At 31.3% G+C, this 18,650-nt stretch overlaps 1 protein-coding gene across 1 annotated transcript in view; it reads right to left on the bottom strand.

Annotated features, from left to right (window-relative positions):
* Positions 1 to 18,650, bottom strand: part of Hdx (highly divergent homeobox) — a 116,631-nt gene that overhangs the window by 76,558 nt on the left and 21,423 nt on the right. The window contains exons 2-3 of the mRNA XM_015502120.2: positions 18,269 to 18,415; positions 12,324 to 13,436 (exon numbers count right to left, since the gene is read on the bottom strand). Coding sequence (XP_015357606.1) covers positions 12,324 to 13,436; positions 18,269 to 18,415 — 1,260 coding nt within the window. The remainder of the gene's footprint in view (positions 1 to 12,323; positions 13,437 to 18,268; positions 18,416 to 18,650) is intronic.

Raw genomic sequence — 18,650 nt, 5'->3', positions numbered from 1 at the left:
AGGTGGGGGGGAATGGGGGTGGAGGGGGCTCTAGAATTGCTGGTGCCATGTTGGGTGTTTAGAAATCTATTGAAGATATAATTAAAATGAAAAGCAATGTCCTATGAAATAAGTGAAAAATTTTCAAGAACATTTTAAATAGGCATCATCATCAAGCAATAGATGACTTCATAATGAAAGGTGTATACTATAAACCATTTTAAACATATTACCTGTGTTTACTTTCCAAAACCAGCAATAATATAATCATTAATACGTGTGCCTTATTAAATCTTAGGCCTATAATAGGAATGGATGAAACATTTTTCTCCAAACTGTGATTTCATTAGTCTATTCACCATGTCCTCCCCACTTTGTTATTAAATGGTGAAATTTAAGTGTTAATAAAAAAATGACTTTGTGTAAACAATGCACGACTGCAAAAAACAGAAAATGTGAAACTTTAGGCATTATCATGTGTACATGAAACCTCTCTAGAAAAAAAATCGTGTTCCATAAAATATGTTCTTTTTTAAGTACATTCCAGTGTTTAGCATTGGTAGAGAAATTTTGCAATGTTGCAAACCTCAAGCACATATTTCTTGCACTGCATACAAGTGCTATTGATCAAATACTGTCTAATAATCCCATAAATGTTGAAACATTTTACCTTTAAAAATAGAAAAAAATTATTATAGTAGCCAAGGATTTAATAATTTCAATAATCTCTAGTCTGTGTATCACACCTGAAATTGAAACAATGCTTCTATAAAATCCTATCTAATAGTATGATTATTCTTTTTAAAGTAAAGTATACTAAGACAAATGACCATAAATAAATTATCTCAGTACAGATATGCAAGGGAATAGATGAGAGTGAATTCTGGAGAGTGTTCACAAAGACTAAGGTGGTCCTGGAACTTTGATTAATGATAACAAGGATTTAATCACATTTTTTTCATGGGATACACAAGGATTAAATAATACTCCATATTCGTTGCTTGCCCTATTTCCCCTACTATACACTTGTTTCTCTCTGAGATACTGAAAAGTCAAAACAGCCTTGATAGGAAGTGGTGTTGGTAATGTATATTCAATCAAACATTTAATGTTTTGGTAAGTTGTATACAGTGATGGTTTATATAGTAATATATCTCCTGAGAATGCATAATGATCAAATAGTTCATGTAAGAGTTAAGAAAAAACCTCAATTATTCTAACTTCAGGTAAATTTTCAAAGTTCCTGGCCACCATACCTGCCACTTTATTTTGAGCTACAAAGATACCAATATGCAAGGCATAGGCTAAAAAAAATCATAACTCCAGATACTTTTAAGGATATGTAAAACATATAAAATACCATGGCAGTAAAATGACAACTAAATGGTAGGGGATACGGACAAAGTATTAATGAGTTATTTTTTTCAATATTTTACTGAAGGTGATAAAAAGATTTCTTCTGAAAAAATCTTTAAAATGTATACATTCTTAATTTTCCATCAATATATAATTGGGTTTGCAAAATCAATTGATTGTTAGCTCCAATGAGAAAGGTAAATCATACACCCACAAATTGCTGCTGGGACTAAAAATTGGTGCAACCACTCTGGAAAACAATATGGAGATTCTTCAAAAAACTAGAAATGGAACCAGCATTTGACCTGGTTATACCACTCTTAGGTATTTAAAATCAGCATACTGCAATGATGCAGCCACAACAATGTTTATAGCAGATCAATTCAAAATAGCTAAATTATTTAACCAACCTAGGTGTCCTTCAGCAGATGAATGGATAAAGAAAATGTGGTATATATATACACATTTGAATATTACTCAGTAATAAAAAATGAATGACTTTATGATATTTTTTTGCTAATGGACAGATTTGGACACTATCATGCCACATGAAGTAAGCTAATCTCCCCAAAATATAAAAGTCAAATGTTTTCTCTGATATACGGAAGGTAACCCACAAAAAGGGGGTGAGGATGAGAGGAATATACATTTGCAAGACTGGGATCCTAAATAGAATAAGACATACTTCAATTTGTATAATATGTCAAAATGTACTCTTGTGTAATGTATAACTAAAAATAACAAAAAAAAAGAGAAAGGTAAATCAGCTAAAATAATCACATAATATCCAATTGTTATGGAGTATCACTGCATACATTCCCATCCACAATTCACAACTTGCTACATAGATTTTCTAGAGAAAATATGTTAAACCAAATGAATTGAAAAAAAAAAAAAAGACAGAGCCCCCAAACAGTGATTACTGAAAAGTTGCATGATACTCAATTATTTATTCAACTCACCTTTCCTGTTCTAATAGTCTTTTAGTTCCTTACATTTCTAGTAAAACTCAGGAATGGATAATCAGCGTAGCTGAATTTTTAACCTGTTTTGATTCATAGTACAGATAAATGTTTCCCTAAATTTGGGGAGTTTTATTTGGTGCAATATTGATATTAGGATTCTCACTCACTGAAAGCTATAAAATGTAATACTTAACTGAGAAGGGCCATAACTTCATGATTAAGTGATATTTTAGTTCTAAACATAGTTTCAAGATCCTGTTTTGGACAACTATAAAATGAATCTACAAGGAGACAAGGCTTATTTAACAAATATTTTAGTATTTACATGGCCAAATTAATGCTGCAAGTTTCCAAGTAGAAAATTTAGGATGTAAGAAATTCATCACAATTATGTTGCCATTGTTGAAAGTATTTTGGGAACTTCTGGATTTGTCACTTCATGTCTCATGCAAAGATTATCTCATTTCTTCACATTACTTTTATTTTAACTGAAACTATAGAGCCCAGATTGAGCATTCACATTATTCGCTAACCATGGCTCAGAATGAATTCTATTTTCCAAAATCAAATTTTCCCTGAACACTTGATGATTTGTCACCACTGAAAGAATTTAAAATAATCCCTCAGGCTCTTAAAGCAATTGTAAAAGAACATAAGAAACTTTATGACTAATTGAACATTATTAAAATTAGTGTATATAACTTTCCAAAATAAATATTTTGAATTCCATTCAAATGTCTATCAAGCATATCTTCTATATGAAGTGCTATTTTGTGTGCTACAGGAAATAAAAGGTAATTTCCTGGAGGGCAAGAATTATACTTTGAGAGAAAGAGCGAAGACAGGTACACAAAGGACTCTAATATAAAGGAAACTATGGAAATATAGTCCTGTTGGAATGCTTGTAATCCCAGCTATTTGGAGGCCAAGGTGGGAGGATCATGAATCTTTATATAATGATGTTTCTGCAAATATCCCAAATACACAATTTTTAAAAGTTCATTTGTTTAAAAATTTGTTTATTGCTAGTATCTGAACATACTGTTATGTGAACCAGGAAAATTAGAATTATATTAATTAGTGTTTTATTAAATATAATTTGATTAAAACAATCAGGCAATAACTGGGTCTCTCAGAAAGTTCAGCTGTAACAGATTCATAAATCAATGTTTTAACTTTCCATGGGTTGTTTTGGTATTAGTTGAGCACGAGAACCTATCAATCATTCTGCTTAATTGGCAGGGTTCCTTATGTGGTTTTTCAATTATGAGGTATACAGCACAGAGAACACTACTGGGTGTATATATATATATATATATAATATATGATAGGCACTCAATAAATATTTGCTGATGACTGATTGGATTAATTTGGGCCTTCATTATTCACTAGCTCTGACTTTCTGAAATGCAACAAAAGGCCAAGAGTGGCAATATTCAAGACTGTTGCATGGGGTAAGATATTGTAGGGAGGTGAGTAATAATTCTGGTTGAGAACAATGTGTTCTGGAAAAAAGTAGGGTGTCCTGGCATATGTAAAAATCTTCTCCCCTCTTCTCTCCATCAAGTCTCCAGCAAAGATTTGAGAAATTAGATTATCTTTTCAGATTACTTTTAATACTACTACTTTGGGGCAAGCAATTAACACTTTTAAGTACACAAAATTTTATCTATTAAATGATAGGAAAATGATGTTTAAAAGGTTTAGTAGCTTGAAAAGTTCCTGCAACTGACATCCAAAGTGGGATTTTTTTTTCTATATTTTCTTGGTTAAATTTTATAGATACAGAGAGATTAAGATAAAGGAAACTATAATTATAAGATCTTTTAATAAAATTACAATAGTACTTAAGCATAACAATACAAACCTGATTTCTGGAATATTGGCAGTTTAATATAATGCAAGGATATAAGTAAAATAAAATAAATTAGTATGTGGATGATTATCTTGTGATTCAAATTTTTATATGAAAATCATATAAAAATTCAAAGGGATATACAATTACAAATTTAAATCTGAAATTATAACTTCTAGAATATTTCAACATATTATCTAATTTTACTCATAAAAAGACATTTGAGAAAACTACAAAAGTTACTTGCTATTTTCCAAAAATGAATTGTCAAGTATTAGTTTTTAATTATAATTATACTTTTGTAACTGAAATGAAATAGTTTATTACATGTGTAGTCAGAGATCAGATCTCCAAACAACAGCAAAGATTTACTGTTTTTATCAAGCTGAACTGGACTCATGTTCTTACCAGGAATCATGGCTCCCTATCTACTTTACATACAATTTTATATTGAACCAAAAGATGGGCTTTTAATGGAAACTCCCTGGTTATTTGTTGCACTAACTCTATATCCACAGATGCATGCACTCTGCAATTTAAAAAACAATCAACAAAGAGAAGTCAGGAAGATTAAGTACTAAGAAGCTCTACACCCCCCTGTTAGAAACATTAAATAAACAACTAATGGCTGCCTAAAATAACTTTGTAGCAACAATGAAAACCATATAAAAATAGAGCAACCAAGCAAATACCCAACTAAGAAAATAACACATTCAAAATTTTGTGAAATTCCATGACATTTTTATTAGCCCTTCTCACATCTACTTCATGGTGTAGTTTAACATACTATTGAGGAAGTAGTGTCTTAATTCCCAGTCTCCTCTGTGAACAAGAATCAGACTGAATTTGATTTAATTCTCAAAGTTCTAACCTTCTGGGGAGGTATCTGAGTAATTGGTCTCTTTATTTCCTTATCTGTAGTTTAAACAGATAAAAGTGAAGTAACTCAAATATCAAGCTAGGGGAAGTTGTAAGAAGCTATTGGCAAGACTTATGAAAACAATAAGGAGTTAGCTGACCACAGAAACTTGAAGAAAAAGACTACTAATTGAGGAATATAATAAAAATCTAGGGGCTCTAGGAGAAGAAGGATTGAGACCCTTAGGCAAATTAAGATCATTAAAAGCAACTATGCATATAGAAGAACTGGTAAATATCATGTACACAGGCTCAGGGAAGATATAAAGAAAAGTTCCAAGAGATATAAAATGTCATGCCAGGTTGATAAATGAATGTCTCCAACAGCATGCGTCCAGAATGCAAAGAGGGATGTACATTTATTCCAAATAACCAATTTTAAAAATTCATAAATTCGTATTCATAAAGAATAAAGAAACAGGAATTTATTGCTTTTTCAATGAAAATAAATAAATCTCAAAAAAGTGTCCCTGAAGAAATGCATGCATTGGATTTACACAAAAAACGCTTTAAGACAATTATTTTACATTTTATGCAAGACTCATGGTAAACAAAAAGAAAAAAAAAATCTCTAGTAAATACACAAGAGATGAACAAAAAGGAACCAAGAATAATACTACAAAAATCATCAAATCACACAGGAAGATGGTAAGAAGAATGAACAAAAGAATTTTTAAAAATCAGAAAATAGTAAGAAAGTATAATATTAAGTCTTTACCAATCAATATTATTTTAAGTATAAATTGATTAAATTCTCCTAAGGACTGAGAGAGACTGAATGGACTGGGGAAAAAAAAAAAAAAAACAAGATCCAACAATAGATGGCACACAAGCGACTCACATTAACTTTAGGAGCACTTATAGGCTGAAATTGAAGGGATGAGGAAAGTTATTCCTGCTTGCTTGGGTTTCCATTTCTCTTCTTATAAACCACAGATGTCATCAAAGAGGCTCTATTCTAAAGACTACATCTAACCCTAATTATCTCCCTTTATGGCTCCACTCCAAATACCATTAACATATGAATCAGGATATTAAGTGTTGAACTGTAACCAAAAGAGTTGCTATACTTACATTAGGAAAAAAAAAGAGTCTTTCCATAAAAATCTGTCACAAGAGATAAAGAAATTCACTATCTAATGACATAGAGGTCAACATGCAGGCATGGCAGTGCACTTTTTTAGTCACTGGGAAGATTGAGGCAGAATAATCACAAGTTTGAGGCCAGCCTAGGCAAGTTAACAAAATTAAAAAAAAAAATGTCTGATGATGTAGCTCTGTTATACAGGACTTGGCTAGCACCGGTGAGGACCTGCTTTTAAAGGCCAGAACTGAAAACAAAATATATAACAATTATAAATATATCTTTTCCAAATATTGCAATGCTTAAAAACCTAAAGCAATATTAAAATTACTGAAAGAATAAATAAATAGCAAGGCACAATTATTAGGAGACTTTGATAACTCACTTTAAAAATGGAAAGCTCAAGACAGAAAATCAGTAAGAGCAGACTTGAGTATTGTTTTAGCTGTAGTATATTTCATATATTAGTTCATATAAAACTAATACATTTAAGAAAATAAAAAATTATGTCAAGTATCTATTCCAGCTGCACTGGTATGATACTCAAATCCGATAGCAAGGAAATTTGGAAATATAAAATTCAAAACTATATGGAATACAAAATAGCACAGTCATGAACACCCAATGGGTCCAAGAGGAAATTGAAGGAAGAAATTTAAAAGAAAAAAGTCTTGAAACAAACAAAAATGGAACACAGCATAGGAAAAAATTACAGGATATAGCAAAAGTAGTTCTGATATGGTTTGAAGGTGTCCCCAACAAGGTTGTGTCAACATTTACTAGCCTGATTCATATGTTAATGGTATTTGGATGTGGGGCCATAGGGAGATAATTAGGATTAGATGTAGTCTTTAGAGTGGAGCCTCCAGGATGATATTCCTGGTTTATAAGAGGAGAAATAGAAACCCAAGCAAGTAGGCTTGCTCTGCATCACCATGTGATATGCAATGGTGATGATGTCGTAAAAAGACCTTTACCAGATAACATGTGGTTGACTATGACATGGTCTTGGACTTCCCAGTCTCCTCAATTGTGAACCAAAAAAACTTCCATTCTTTATAAATTATCTGGTTTCCAGTATTTTGTTATAACAACAGAAAATGAACTACAACAAGTTCTGAGAGGGGAATTAACAGCAAAAAATAATGCCTATATTTAAAAAAGACAGATCTCAAATAAACAATCAAACTTTACACCAACCTCAAGGAGAAAAGCAAGCTAAGCCTAAAGTTGGCGGATGGAAATAGTGATGATGAGAAAAGAAATAAGACAATTGAAAACATAAAAATGAAACTAAGTTTTTTTAAAGATAGAATAGTCAAGTATTTAAATTGATAAAATAAAAAATGAAGGGCAAATAAAATCATCTATGTAATGAGACATTGCTACTGATAAAACAGAAATATAGAAGAACATAAGAGCGTATCTTATGAATAATTATATGACAACAAATTTGATGAGCTAGAAAAAACAGGATCCATTCCTAGTCACATACAACCTACTAAGACTGAAACATGAAAAAAGGAAAATTTGAAAAGACCAATAATGAGTAAAGAAATTGAAGCAGTAATTAAAAATCTCCCAATTAAAATGCAATAAACTAAATATTCAATGTGGAAAATAAAAATTGGACAGCTGCTTTTATATTTGAATACAAAACAAATAGAAGCTGCTAGAATATTTATCATCATAATTGAATTGTTATGCTAATATTAAACAAAATAGGAAAAATAAATTAGGAAAACAATTCAATTGAATATAGTTTCAGAAAGTATAACACACTTAGGAATAAATTTAAGAACTCCAAGTTTCATCTATTGAAAAGTTGATAAAATTTTTTAAAGAAATTAAAAATCTAGAAAGCAGAAAGACATACACATTTATAGAATACATAATATCATTATTAAAATTGATACATGCTTCAACATAAATGAACCTCAAAAATATTATACTAATTGAAAGAAACCAGTGACAAGAGTGCACTTGGTGTATGATTCCCTTTGTATTAAATATACAGAATAAATACACAGAGACAAAATGTAGATTAGTGGTTACTTGGCATTGGGATGGTGGATATGGTGTGCTAATGGGTATGAAGTTCATTTTTGAAGTGATGAAATGTTCTAAAATTAGACTCTGGTACTGCTTGAACTCTGTAAACATTAAAAATGACTGAATTATATACATTTAATGTGTAAATTCTATATTATGTGAATTGCATCTTAATAAAATTGTTTAAAAATGGTCCCTGCTGACTCTACCTATTCAACTCAGATTATCATTACTTTTTAAAAAACTTGAATAATTTCCAAAGAATTATTTTGACCAGATTATTCAATCTTAATGGTCCTCATTTTCCTCACATACAAATATAATTTGTGTTAGTATAGGATGCTATGTTCAAAGTTTCTACAGCTACTAAATTTTCATATTTATTTTAAAAAGCATCAAAGCATGTAAGTTCTGAATAAATTGAGACATAACTACTAAAACACTTTTACTGTACTAATGGGTATATAGTACATTTGTAAAGTGCTTTTTAAAAGAAGACAAACGTGTTCTACTTATATTGTCTCTTATCAAACTAAAGTAATAGTGAAAATCAATCCCATATTTGTACCACCTGTCTTCTAGGATGCTTCAATATCTTCAGATAGATGGTTATTAATAAATTTTATTCATAACATGACTCATGAGAAACAGGTGGTCTGACATAGAGGTAACATAAAAAGTGAATGGCACTTTGGAGATTAATATGATTGCATTCTGGCTCCATCAGTGAGGTTAGCCTGGAAAGCTTCTGAAATGGAACAGATCCATGGTATCCTGGTTGTCACCTCCTACCAGTTTGTTTAATACCTTAATACCACTGAAATCCTTAAGATGCTATTCCCAAGAGTCCTCACAACTGAGCTGATTTCAACTTGTTAGTATACTCTACAATTTCCTTCAATTGTATTCTTTCTCTTAGATAGCTTCTGACCAAACTATTCTCCAGAAATAGAATCTTGGCTTGAAGATTACCAGTTTATCAAAGGGCAGAGGTAGATATTTCTGTTATATAGTCCCAGCATCAGAATCTCAAGAGAACTGCTTGTCTGCTTATAGCTTCACAGCTAGATAATTTGCCAAGATGAGCATAGGATTTATTTTGTCCTGGTGCAAGTGTTGGTAATGCACCTTCATCAGAACATGGAAGGATAATCTTTTTTAAAAAAATTAATTTTTTATTTATATGTCACAGCAGAATGTATTACAATTCTTATAACAATTTAGAGCACAATTTTCCATCTCTAGTTGCATACAAAGTATATTCACACCAATTCATGTCTTCATACATGTACTTTGAATAATAATGTCCATCACATTCCACCATGATATCTAACTCCATGCCCCCTCCCCTCCCCTCCCACACCTCTGCCCTATCTAGAGTTTGTCTATTGCTCCCATGCTCCCTCTCCCTACCCCACTAGGAGTCAGACTCCTTATAGCAGAGAAAACACTCGGCATTTGTTTTTTTGGGATTGGCTAACTTCACTTAGCATTATCTTCTCTAACTCCATCCATTTACCTGCAAATGCCATGATTTTATTCTCTCTTATTGCTGAATAATATTACATTGTGTACATATGCCACATTTTTCCCCATTCATCTACTGAAGAGCATCTAGGTTGGTTACACAGTTTAGCTATTGTGAATTGTGCTGCTATAAACATGGATGTGGCTGTGTCCCTGTAGTATGCTGTTTTTAAGTCCTTTGGGTACAGACTGAGGAGAGTGATAGCTGTGTCAAATGGTGGTTCCATTCTCAATTTTCCAAGAAAAAAATCTCCATACTGCTTTCCACATTGGCTGCACCAATTTGCAGTCCCATCAGCAGTGTATGAGTGTACCTTTTTTCCCCACATTCTTGGAAGGATAATCTTCACGTACTCCACTTCATCTGGCTGCCTTGGTTTCCCCAAATCTCAACTAAGAGAAAGGGCAAAGTGATCTACCAAGTGTTCTCTGCAAACACCCCACCATACTCTCTCAGATAAAGTTGGCTTGAGGAGGTCTAGAATAACATAAACAAGAATATTGCCTTTTAATAGCTATGATGAGGGTGGTATCTAACCTCCATGTGTTCTCTCAGCAAGTACTAAATGCTATTTCCTACTCAATTACCCTGTGATAATTGTGGGCTTTGCAATATTTTACTTGAAGTAGAATGTAAAGTCTATTAGAGTTTCATTAACTTTCAAACTGTGAATTCATATGCATAAGAAAGTTTTTGTGTCAGGGAATATACAAAGAGCCTTACACAGATTGTATCATTTCATGTTACAGGTTTTCTGTGAAGTAGTCATTATGAAACCCCTTGTCCAAATGTCAAAACTATAATATAGAGAGCTTAGGTTAGTTGCATGAGGTCACACTTATAAAAAGTGGCAGAGCCTGTGTATGAATCCAGGTTTGTTCAGGCTCTAAGTACATGCTCTAAATAGTTATTCCAGGGTGTCTTTCTTTTAAGGATATTATTATTCAAAAAGCAATCTCTAAGTGTTTTTGCACTTACAATATTCTTTCATAAAAATTTGATTCCATAAAAGTTCTGTCAGAAAACAATACAGACTATAAAATTCTAAAACCAGAGATTAAATTATTTGTAAAGGAGTTGTAAGTCTATGAAAAAATTAAACATTAAACTCTGTTTTCTCAGGCCTTCTAGTAATTCAAATAGATTTGAAATAATTATACTGTATGGAAAAGGAGAAACAATAAAATATGAATAATACACTTTCTGAGTTGTACTCCTGATTCTTCATTTCCCAGCTGTGTATTCCTTGGAAAGAAGTTGAAATATGGGAAAAGTGCCTATCTGTCCAGATAATTGTGAAGATTAAACCAGATGGGGTATATGAAGTGATAGTGGTGTCTGGAACTTGGTAGCCCCTTAACAAATGGTAAATATTATTTCATTACTATTATTACAAACAACAGTAAGTGGACAAAGAAATAAAAAAGAGTAGGTTAATGAAAGGGAGGATTTTAATTGGAGAGGATATTAATGGTATGATTTAATGTTACTTTAAGTATGCTTTAATAAAGAGCAAGAAGTACAAAGAGTTTTCAATTAGAAATTCTCAATAAAAAAGACTAGTAATCATGATAATCAAATCCCACTTTTGTTAAGGCCAGGTGCCTAAAAGTTGCTTCCTATAATGTTATTGCTTTTCATTGAGGTATGATGATATAAGATGGAGGGAATTAAGACAGTTCTTTAAATTACTTGACAATAGCCTGGAAGCCCTTAAATCTTGATAAACCTTAAGTATTGTGGTAGAACAGGTAGGAAGGTCTAGTCAATAGCAAGGAAAATGACAAACATCTATGGCCTATTATTCAAATCTTTGAAAGCATATTTTTTCAGAGAGAAGATCTGTGACTTTAAGAGATGTTCTGATGTAGATTTATACTTCACTGCTAAAAAGATTATCTGAACCCTACTGAAACAATTTTACATGTGAAACTGTTAAGAAGTAACATGTATTTCATCTACAGGTCATAAATGGCTTTAATTCTTACTTTTGCAATATGCTATTTCCCTATAAACATTCTATAAATCTCTGATTGATGTTCCATTCAACATTTTAATAAAGTGTTTGCTTTCAAAAAAAAAAAAATGGTTGTCTGAGATACCTCAGGCTTTGACTTTGTCATTAGCACCTAGGTAAAAAAAAATGACTTGCCTAAGTACCCAAGGAAGGCACCAGTCATCGAATGTCATCTCCCCAAATTGCAAGTAAAAATAATTACAAGAATAATCTACATTCAAGAGGATAAGCCTAGCCAATTTAATCCTATTTTAGATATGGAAAATGCCATGCTTCCCATAAAGCTACCAGTTTCTGACCAAAATCATTTTAAATGTCAGGGGAAGGCTGCCATGTTATAAAATTGGCTACATTTCATCTTTTTTAAAAAAGCTCATCATGTCTAAACATGACAAAGAAAGCACTAGATTCTTTAAGGAGCTGACCCCAAACCACTACTTTGAAGCAAAAATCTCACATTACTTCAGAACATAAGTTAAATGACCCAGGTCCCAAATCTAACTATAAAACTCAGTTTTTAAGCCAAACATAGCTTTTAATAACCTCTATAAAATAAGTTTACACATTACCTGGTAATTGTTTTGGTTTTGTGATAATCTCAATTGATTTGATGATGCAAAATGTGGAGAAAAATTACTCCGTGATGGATTTGTATTATTGTACATTGTACTAGATGCTGTATGTAATGAGGTCCGTGGTGTCAAATGGTAGTCTCTGTTTTGATACAGTACATTGTCTGACAAATCTCTGATATTCACCATTTGTGAATTTGGCATATTTCTTCCTGTTCCAGACAAAGTTGCACTTTGGTTCTCAGCTCGAAGGAAACTGCCACTTTCATAAAATCTTGAGTAGTTTGGTATCTGTGCTCCCATCGAAGCCAACTCTTCCTCTCTGGAATATTCATCCTCAGCATCTCCAGTCTCCATTGCAATAGACAAACAAGTTCCTTCTGCTGAGTTAGATTTCTGTGTGGCCTTTTCTCCCAGAATTTTCTGGGGATAGTCACTGACTGCCAGTGAAAACACTTCACGGATTTCCAGGTTTTGTGTTCTACAGTAAGGGTCTCTAATAGTTGGCTTTTGTCCACATAAGTTATGTGATGCCAGACCTGTATGTTCAGGCTTATATGACCTTTGAGTCCCAGCTGGTTCAATTTTGCAAGGTCGGTGGCACACAGATGGCTTTTGAGGTACTGTCATTTCAGAAGTTTGTACAGAAGAGCTTCCACAGTTTTTCTTTGTATGATTGTATACTGAGTTGCCAGCATTTAGCACACTTGTCTGTCTTGACAAAATAATTGTTTTTTCACCCAGGAGCAGGGAGGCATTTTTACAGTGTGCAACTTGCCTTTGAACAGGAATATGCAACTGAAACTCAGTATCATTTTTACTGGCTGTTTTTTGAATAGGAATTTTATGTGCTTCTGTAATTTGTGTATTTGTATGTTTGGTTGTCCCTTGCCTACTTGATGAACTGGCCGGACTGTATATACCAGTTACAATGACATCATTATTGGCAGATGTCCAAGAAGACTGTTGGCTTGAGGGTCGAGCTATATTAACCACATTTCTGACTGTAATGTCTGGAGCTGCCAAAGCCGTACCAGAAACAGTTCCTGTTGTTCCTCCTGATTCAGAATTCTTACTACTCATTTTTCTTCGCTTATTACCAACCCACGTCTGAAAGGATAAAAAACGGTATTATGAAAAAGTTTAAGAACAAGAAAAAATAATTTCTAAGTGATAAATATTATTCTTATTTATCATAAGATCAAGACCTATGCAAAGGTTAATAAAAAGCTAACAATAAATGAGAAAGTAGCTAAACAGCTAATTAAGGACTCGCTGGATAAATATCTAGGAACTTTGAAAACAGACTATATTATTGTTCCTCTCCTCCACAAAACCTATCCAATTAATATATATCAAGAATTCTAAAAATGCTTATACCTTTTGACCTAATAAATACATTTCTAGGACTCTATTATAAAATGTAATAACAGATGTAGGCAACATTTATATGTAAACATATAAATATATATTCATCATATATTTACATATAATAGTAAAATATTGGGAGCATACTTTAATGTCAATAGAAAATGCTTTTTTTAAACATATATACATCTGCAATCATAAGGCTTAACAATTTATGTTGCACATATACGTAACTTTCTAATGTATACTGATAGCTATTTATAATATTTTTAGAAACATTCATTATTATAAGCCATATTGCAATAAAACTTATTTAAAATGTATCTTTTTTTCTTTTGGTTCATTAGAATGTAATTCTCGGATATTTGCTAAGATCTGCTATTTTCCACTGCCCTAAAAATATGACTGTTCTGGTTTCCTCACACTCTCACTAAAGGTTTTCATTTTTTTCTTTTTTTTTAGTCTTCACTAGTTTTGGAGTTAATAAAAGGTAAATAATTGCTGATTTGAATTGAGTTTCTATGGTTACTATATTACTTTGATAGAATTGCTCATTAATTTCCTTTACCTACTTTTATATTGGGGTATTTGTCATTTTGAAGTGATTTGTAAGAACAATTTTCTGCTAAAGATAGTAACACTTTGTCACACATTGCAATTGTATTTGCTTGTCATTAATTTATGATAGTGATTTTCTTCTTTACACTTTTCTCTACTTAGCAAGTTTTATACAATGAATATGTATTACTTCCATAAACAGAAAAAAATTATTAATAAAAATAATGCCAGTGGTTGGCACTTAAGATTTGATTATAAAATGCATACTTTTATATAAGTAATTTATTATAATTACCTAGTATTATTGCATTGAGTCATGGTTCTTCTTAAAATATGCAATAAGAAACATTAAATTCCTTAATGTGATTATCAGACTCTGTAATTATTTCATAATGCATACCATATGATAAACTACCAAAACACATTAATCTCCTAAGAATTAAACAAAATAAATGAATAAATGAAAAAAATAAATGTACTAGTCTTGCAGAAATGTGGTGTAGATATATCTGGATAACTTTCCTATGATGTGCTCCAGAAAACCTCACAAATTATTGAATTTTCCAAGTTTATTTATATAATTTCTGATTATATACATAACATTAATGACACTGCAATGCTATAAATAAAAGCTAATATGTATTGATTCCCTTATGTGTTTTATTTATATATATACATATATGTACACATATATGTGTATTCATATATATGCATACACATACATACATATATATCTATATAGTATATATACACATATATAAATATATGTATATGAAGAAACTGAAGTTCAGAAAAATAAGTAGCTTGTGGAAGGACATCCTGCCAACAAGTACTAGAGAAAGGATTCAGTCAACCTCTACTTAACCTCAAAATATAATCCTCTTCCACTATCCCATGTGTAATGAGTAGAAACTACTAAAAGTTATCTCTGTTGTCTAATCTACTTTTATAATTATTTTTTTCCACAAAGAAAATGTTCTATAAAACACAATGATACTTTTTCTTTAACATAAGGTAGTGGAAATTTTAAACTGACTCTGATTTCCTTTCATAAAACAGTAGAAGCAAGACTCAGAGGTCAAAGGTCATATAAGTATAAATGTCACAGAAAACAAGTGAGAAAAACAAAAATATTTCAAAGTATATACTATAGAGAAATATATAAGGAAAATATCTTTGGAAGATAAAATTCCCAGAAGGGTTAATTTTAAAAATATCCTAAATCAGCTTCAATGACATGGCTTTTCAAGTTAAGAAAAATGTGTGGGAAACATGACAGATTTGTACATAATTTTAACAAAAGTATACAAGCATTATATTGAAACATTTCAATGGGAGAGCACAGTGAACAGATAACATTTGGATTCAAGAACTCTTATATCTTGAGGGCAGCTCTGGCCATCTTTCAAAAAACCCATAACATACTATATTCTCATCACACATTAGCTAACTTAGGAAGTTCCAGAATGATCTTAATGCATTGCAAATTTATGGCTTCTATAATTTTGTAGGTTTACACATATAGATGTATATTATGTATAGTTACATATGTGTTTTAGTAAATATTTATATTATGTGCCAATAAAGAAAATAAACTAGAATAATACCATGTACATATGAAACACAGCTATCTATCAACATAGATATCAATCTCACTTTCCATAACACAGACAATACAAGATGTAACAAGACCCATGTAATTCACTGATAGAAGAACCCCTAACCTTAGAATCCCCTTTCTATGAATTTATATGTAATTTGAAAAAACCTGGTATCCTATTTTACAGCAAATTAGAAACAACAAAATAGAAAGGGCATTGGTGGTAGAGGTGGTCAATGGTAGGCACCCTGATATCACTAAATTAGAAATGTTCACTATACATTACTCAGGAGAAAATAAAAAGGAAAACAAAATCAATGTAAGAAATCATTAAATAGCAGTTTGAGCTTCTTTAATAAAGGTGAAAATAATCCCACATACATGAACAAGTTTTGAGCATTATTATTTTATAGCACAGAATAATAATTGATTTCTATAATGAAAATCATGAGTCAAAAAGTAAATGTTCAATTACTTTCCATATTTTTTACTGAAGAAAAGCACAAAACTATACACTTAAATAATCCCACATAAAATTGTTGACAATAAGGAAAATGCATTGCCTGAGAGTTTCCAAAGATTTATTAAAGTTCACCAAAAGTTATAAGATCCAAAATTGACCAATACTTATTAGATGTAGGTAATTCCTATTGTAAATGCCTCATTGTGAGAATGAAAAAAAAAACATGTTACATATATCAATAAAAGGAGAATTTTCAGTGAGGAACTAACAAAGCAACACTACTATAGGGAAAAAATAAAATTTTAGTCACAATATTTGGTGTTCATAAAATTATCTTAGTTCTCAGAAATTCACATCTCTAAATCTCTTTTCCTTTTCCTATGCCTCATTCTTTGTTACCTTTTTTCTTTTCCCCATTAAATTTATTTTTGCTTGGATGTTTTCACCTTTTATCTTTATTTTGGAATTAAATTCTTAATACAGTGGAACTTGAGTTCTTTAGAAAGATAAAAATACTCTATTAAAATAATAAAGACAGATGTCTTCCAAGTTAGTACATATAGACCAGGAAAAATATGGAAGGAGGAATTTTATTTTTTACTGGTGAATTTACTAACAAATCCCTTTTCATTTGAACGGAAAAGTTATCAAAATTGTGTTTGGATTTAGATTGGGAAGTCTGAGTTTATTTACTATTCTTATTCGCCTGGAATGGAATTAATAAATCTGTTTTATAGAATTCCTTCTACCTTATATAATATTATACTTGTAATCCTACATTTGGAGTATAAACATCTGTATCTCCACAATCAGTATTCAAGGACAATCAAGTTAATCATGAGGGGAATATTGTAATAATAAACTGGAAATACAAAAGATAGCCCACAATGCAGCTGCCTGGGAAAGCTTTTCACTTTAATGTAATGCAAGATAAAGGGGGAAAAAAAGAAAATTACTATAGGAAAAAACAGAGTTTGTACTTATAAGATCTCATCAATCTGAAATATTTCCACATTACTTGTTAAAGGAATTAAACATTTTCCTCTGAAGTTTAGTTTTAAGCAGTGCATTTAGAGCAATAAATAGATTTATAGTTCTTACACAAATCTGAGAATGATGGATATTTTCCCTTAGAATTGGTGGCATAATTCCCTATTTGAAGGTGAGGATATCCTTCAGTCTTTAAGAAATATTTTCCAAAGAATTCTAAGTATCAAAAGATTTTTTTATCTCTAGGGTCTTTGAAGGTAATGGAACAGCAAAATAAACTTAAAAACAGAAGTCCTTTCTGTTCCCCAAATTACCCTATGGATGCCAAAGAAGAGAAAGTTGCTAATCATTGAATCACTAAGGTTTCAAGACAAGAGGATTTGTAGCATGTTTAAACAAACATGAAAGGACCTATGCATTCAATCAAATCCGTGACTAGTTCTGTTAGATTTATCTCTTGCTTCCTCTCTATCACATTCTCATTGCTTTTCATGAATGTGTAACAGCTCTGATTTTTTTTTACAGCTGAACAACTATGGTTGTGATAATTTCCTCCATTGGGATTTCTGTTCCTCACTTGCTAACCATCAAAGTGTGTTCATTTTATTTAGAATGAAAAAGAATAGGTTTTCCTGAAAAGACAAAAATACTAAAGTCATAAAAGCCTGAAGAAAAATTCAAACACAAAAACAACAAAAATATGCACACAGAATTCCCTTGGAAAATGTTTTTTTCACTATCATTTGGGTGTTATGTCTAGATTAATTTGAGGATTAAAGGAAGCATAAGATCAATAAGCAATCTTAAATATATTTATTAGTTAAAAACTGAAATATTTTATAACAGGGAAATGAAGTTGTTTATAAAGTTAGTGATTTCATGCCCTGAATTGTTTTCTCATATTAAACAAATGTCACTTGAAATAAACAGCTATAAATTTGAGTGTAAGACCTCAATACTTACCCTGACTACACTGAAGTCCAGCTTAGTTTCCTGTGCACACTGTAATATGAGCTGAAAACAATTTTTACTTTGATTTGTCATTCCATTTTCATAATAACGCTGTAAAATCCTTTGTTGTTCTACAGTAAATACAGAACGTAGATTCATCTAAAAATAAAAGAAGATACTCTGAAAATTGGAATAAAAATTTGGTATGTGTAACATTTGTACACTTCTCTTTTTTTGATACAATTTCAGTGCTTTCAAGCTGCAAATTTGTTTAAATGAATCAATTGCCAGTAATGGGCAGTAATTTGTGTGCTGAATGGGGACAGCTTCTCACTAAAATATATATATATATATATATATATTTATATATATATATATATATATATATATATAT

Source organism: Marmota marmota, unplaced genomic scaffold (assembly GCF_001458135.2).
Source record: "Marmota marmota marmota unplaced genomic scaffold, marMar, whole genome shotgun sequence".
Classification (NCBI taxonomy): Eukaryota; Metazoa; Chordata; class Mammalia; order Rodentia; family Sciuridae; genus Marmota; species Marmota marmota.
The sequence above is the reverse complement of the archived record's forward strand: the minus strand, read 5'-3'. Positions and strand labels throughout refer to the sequence as shown.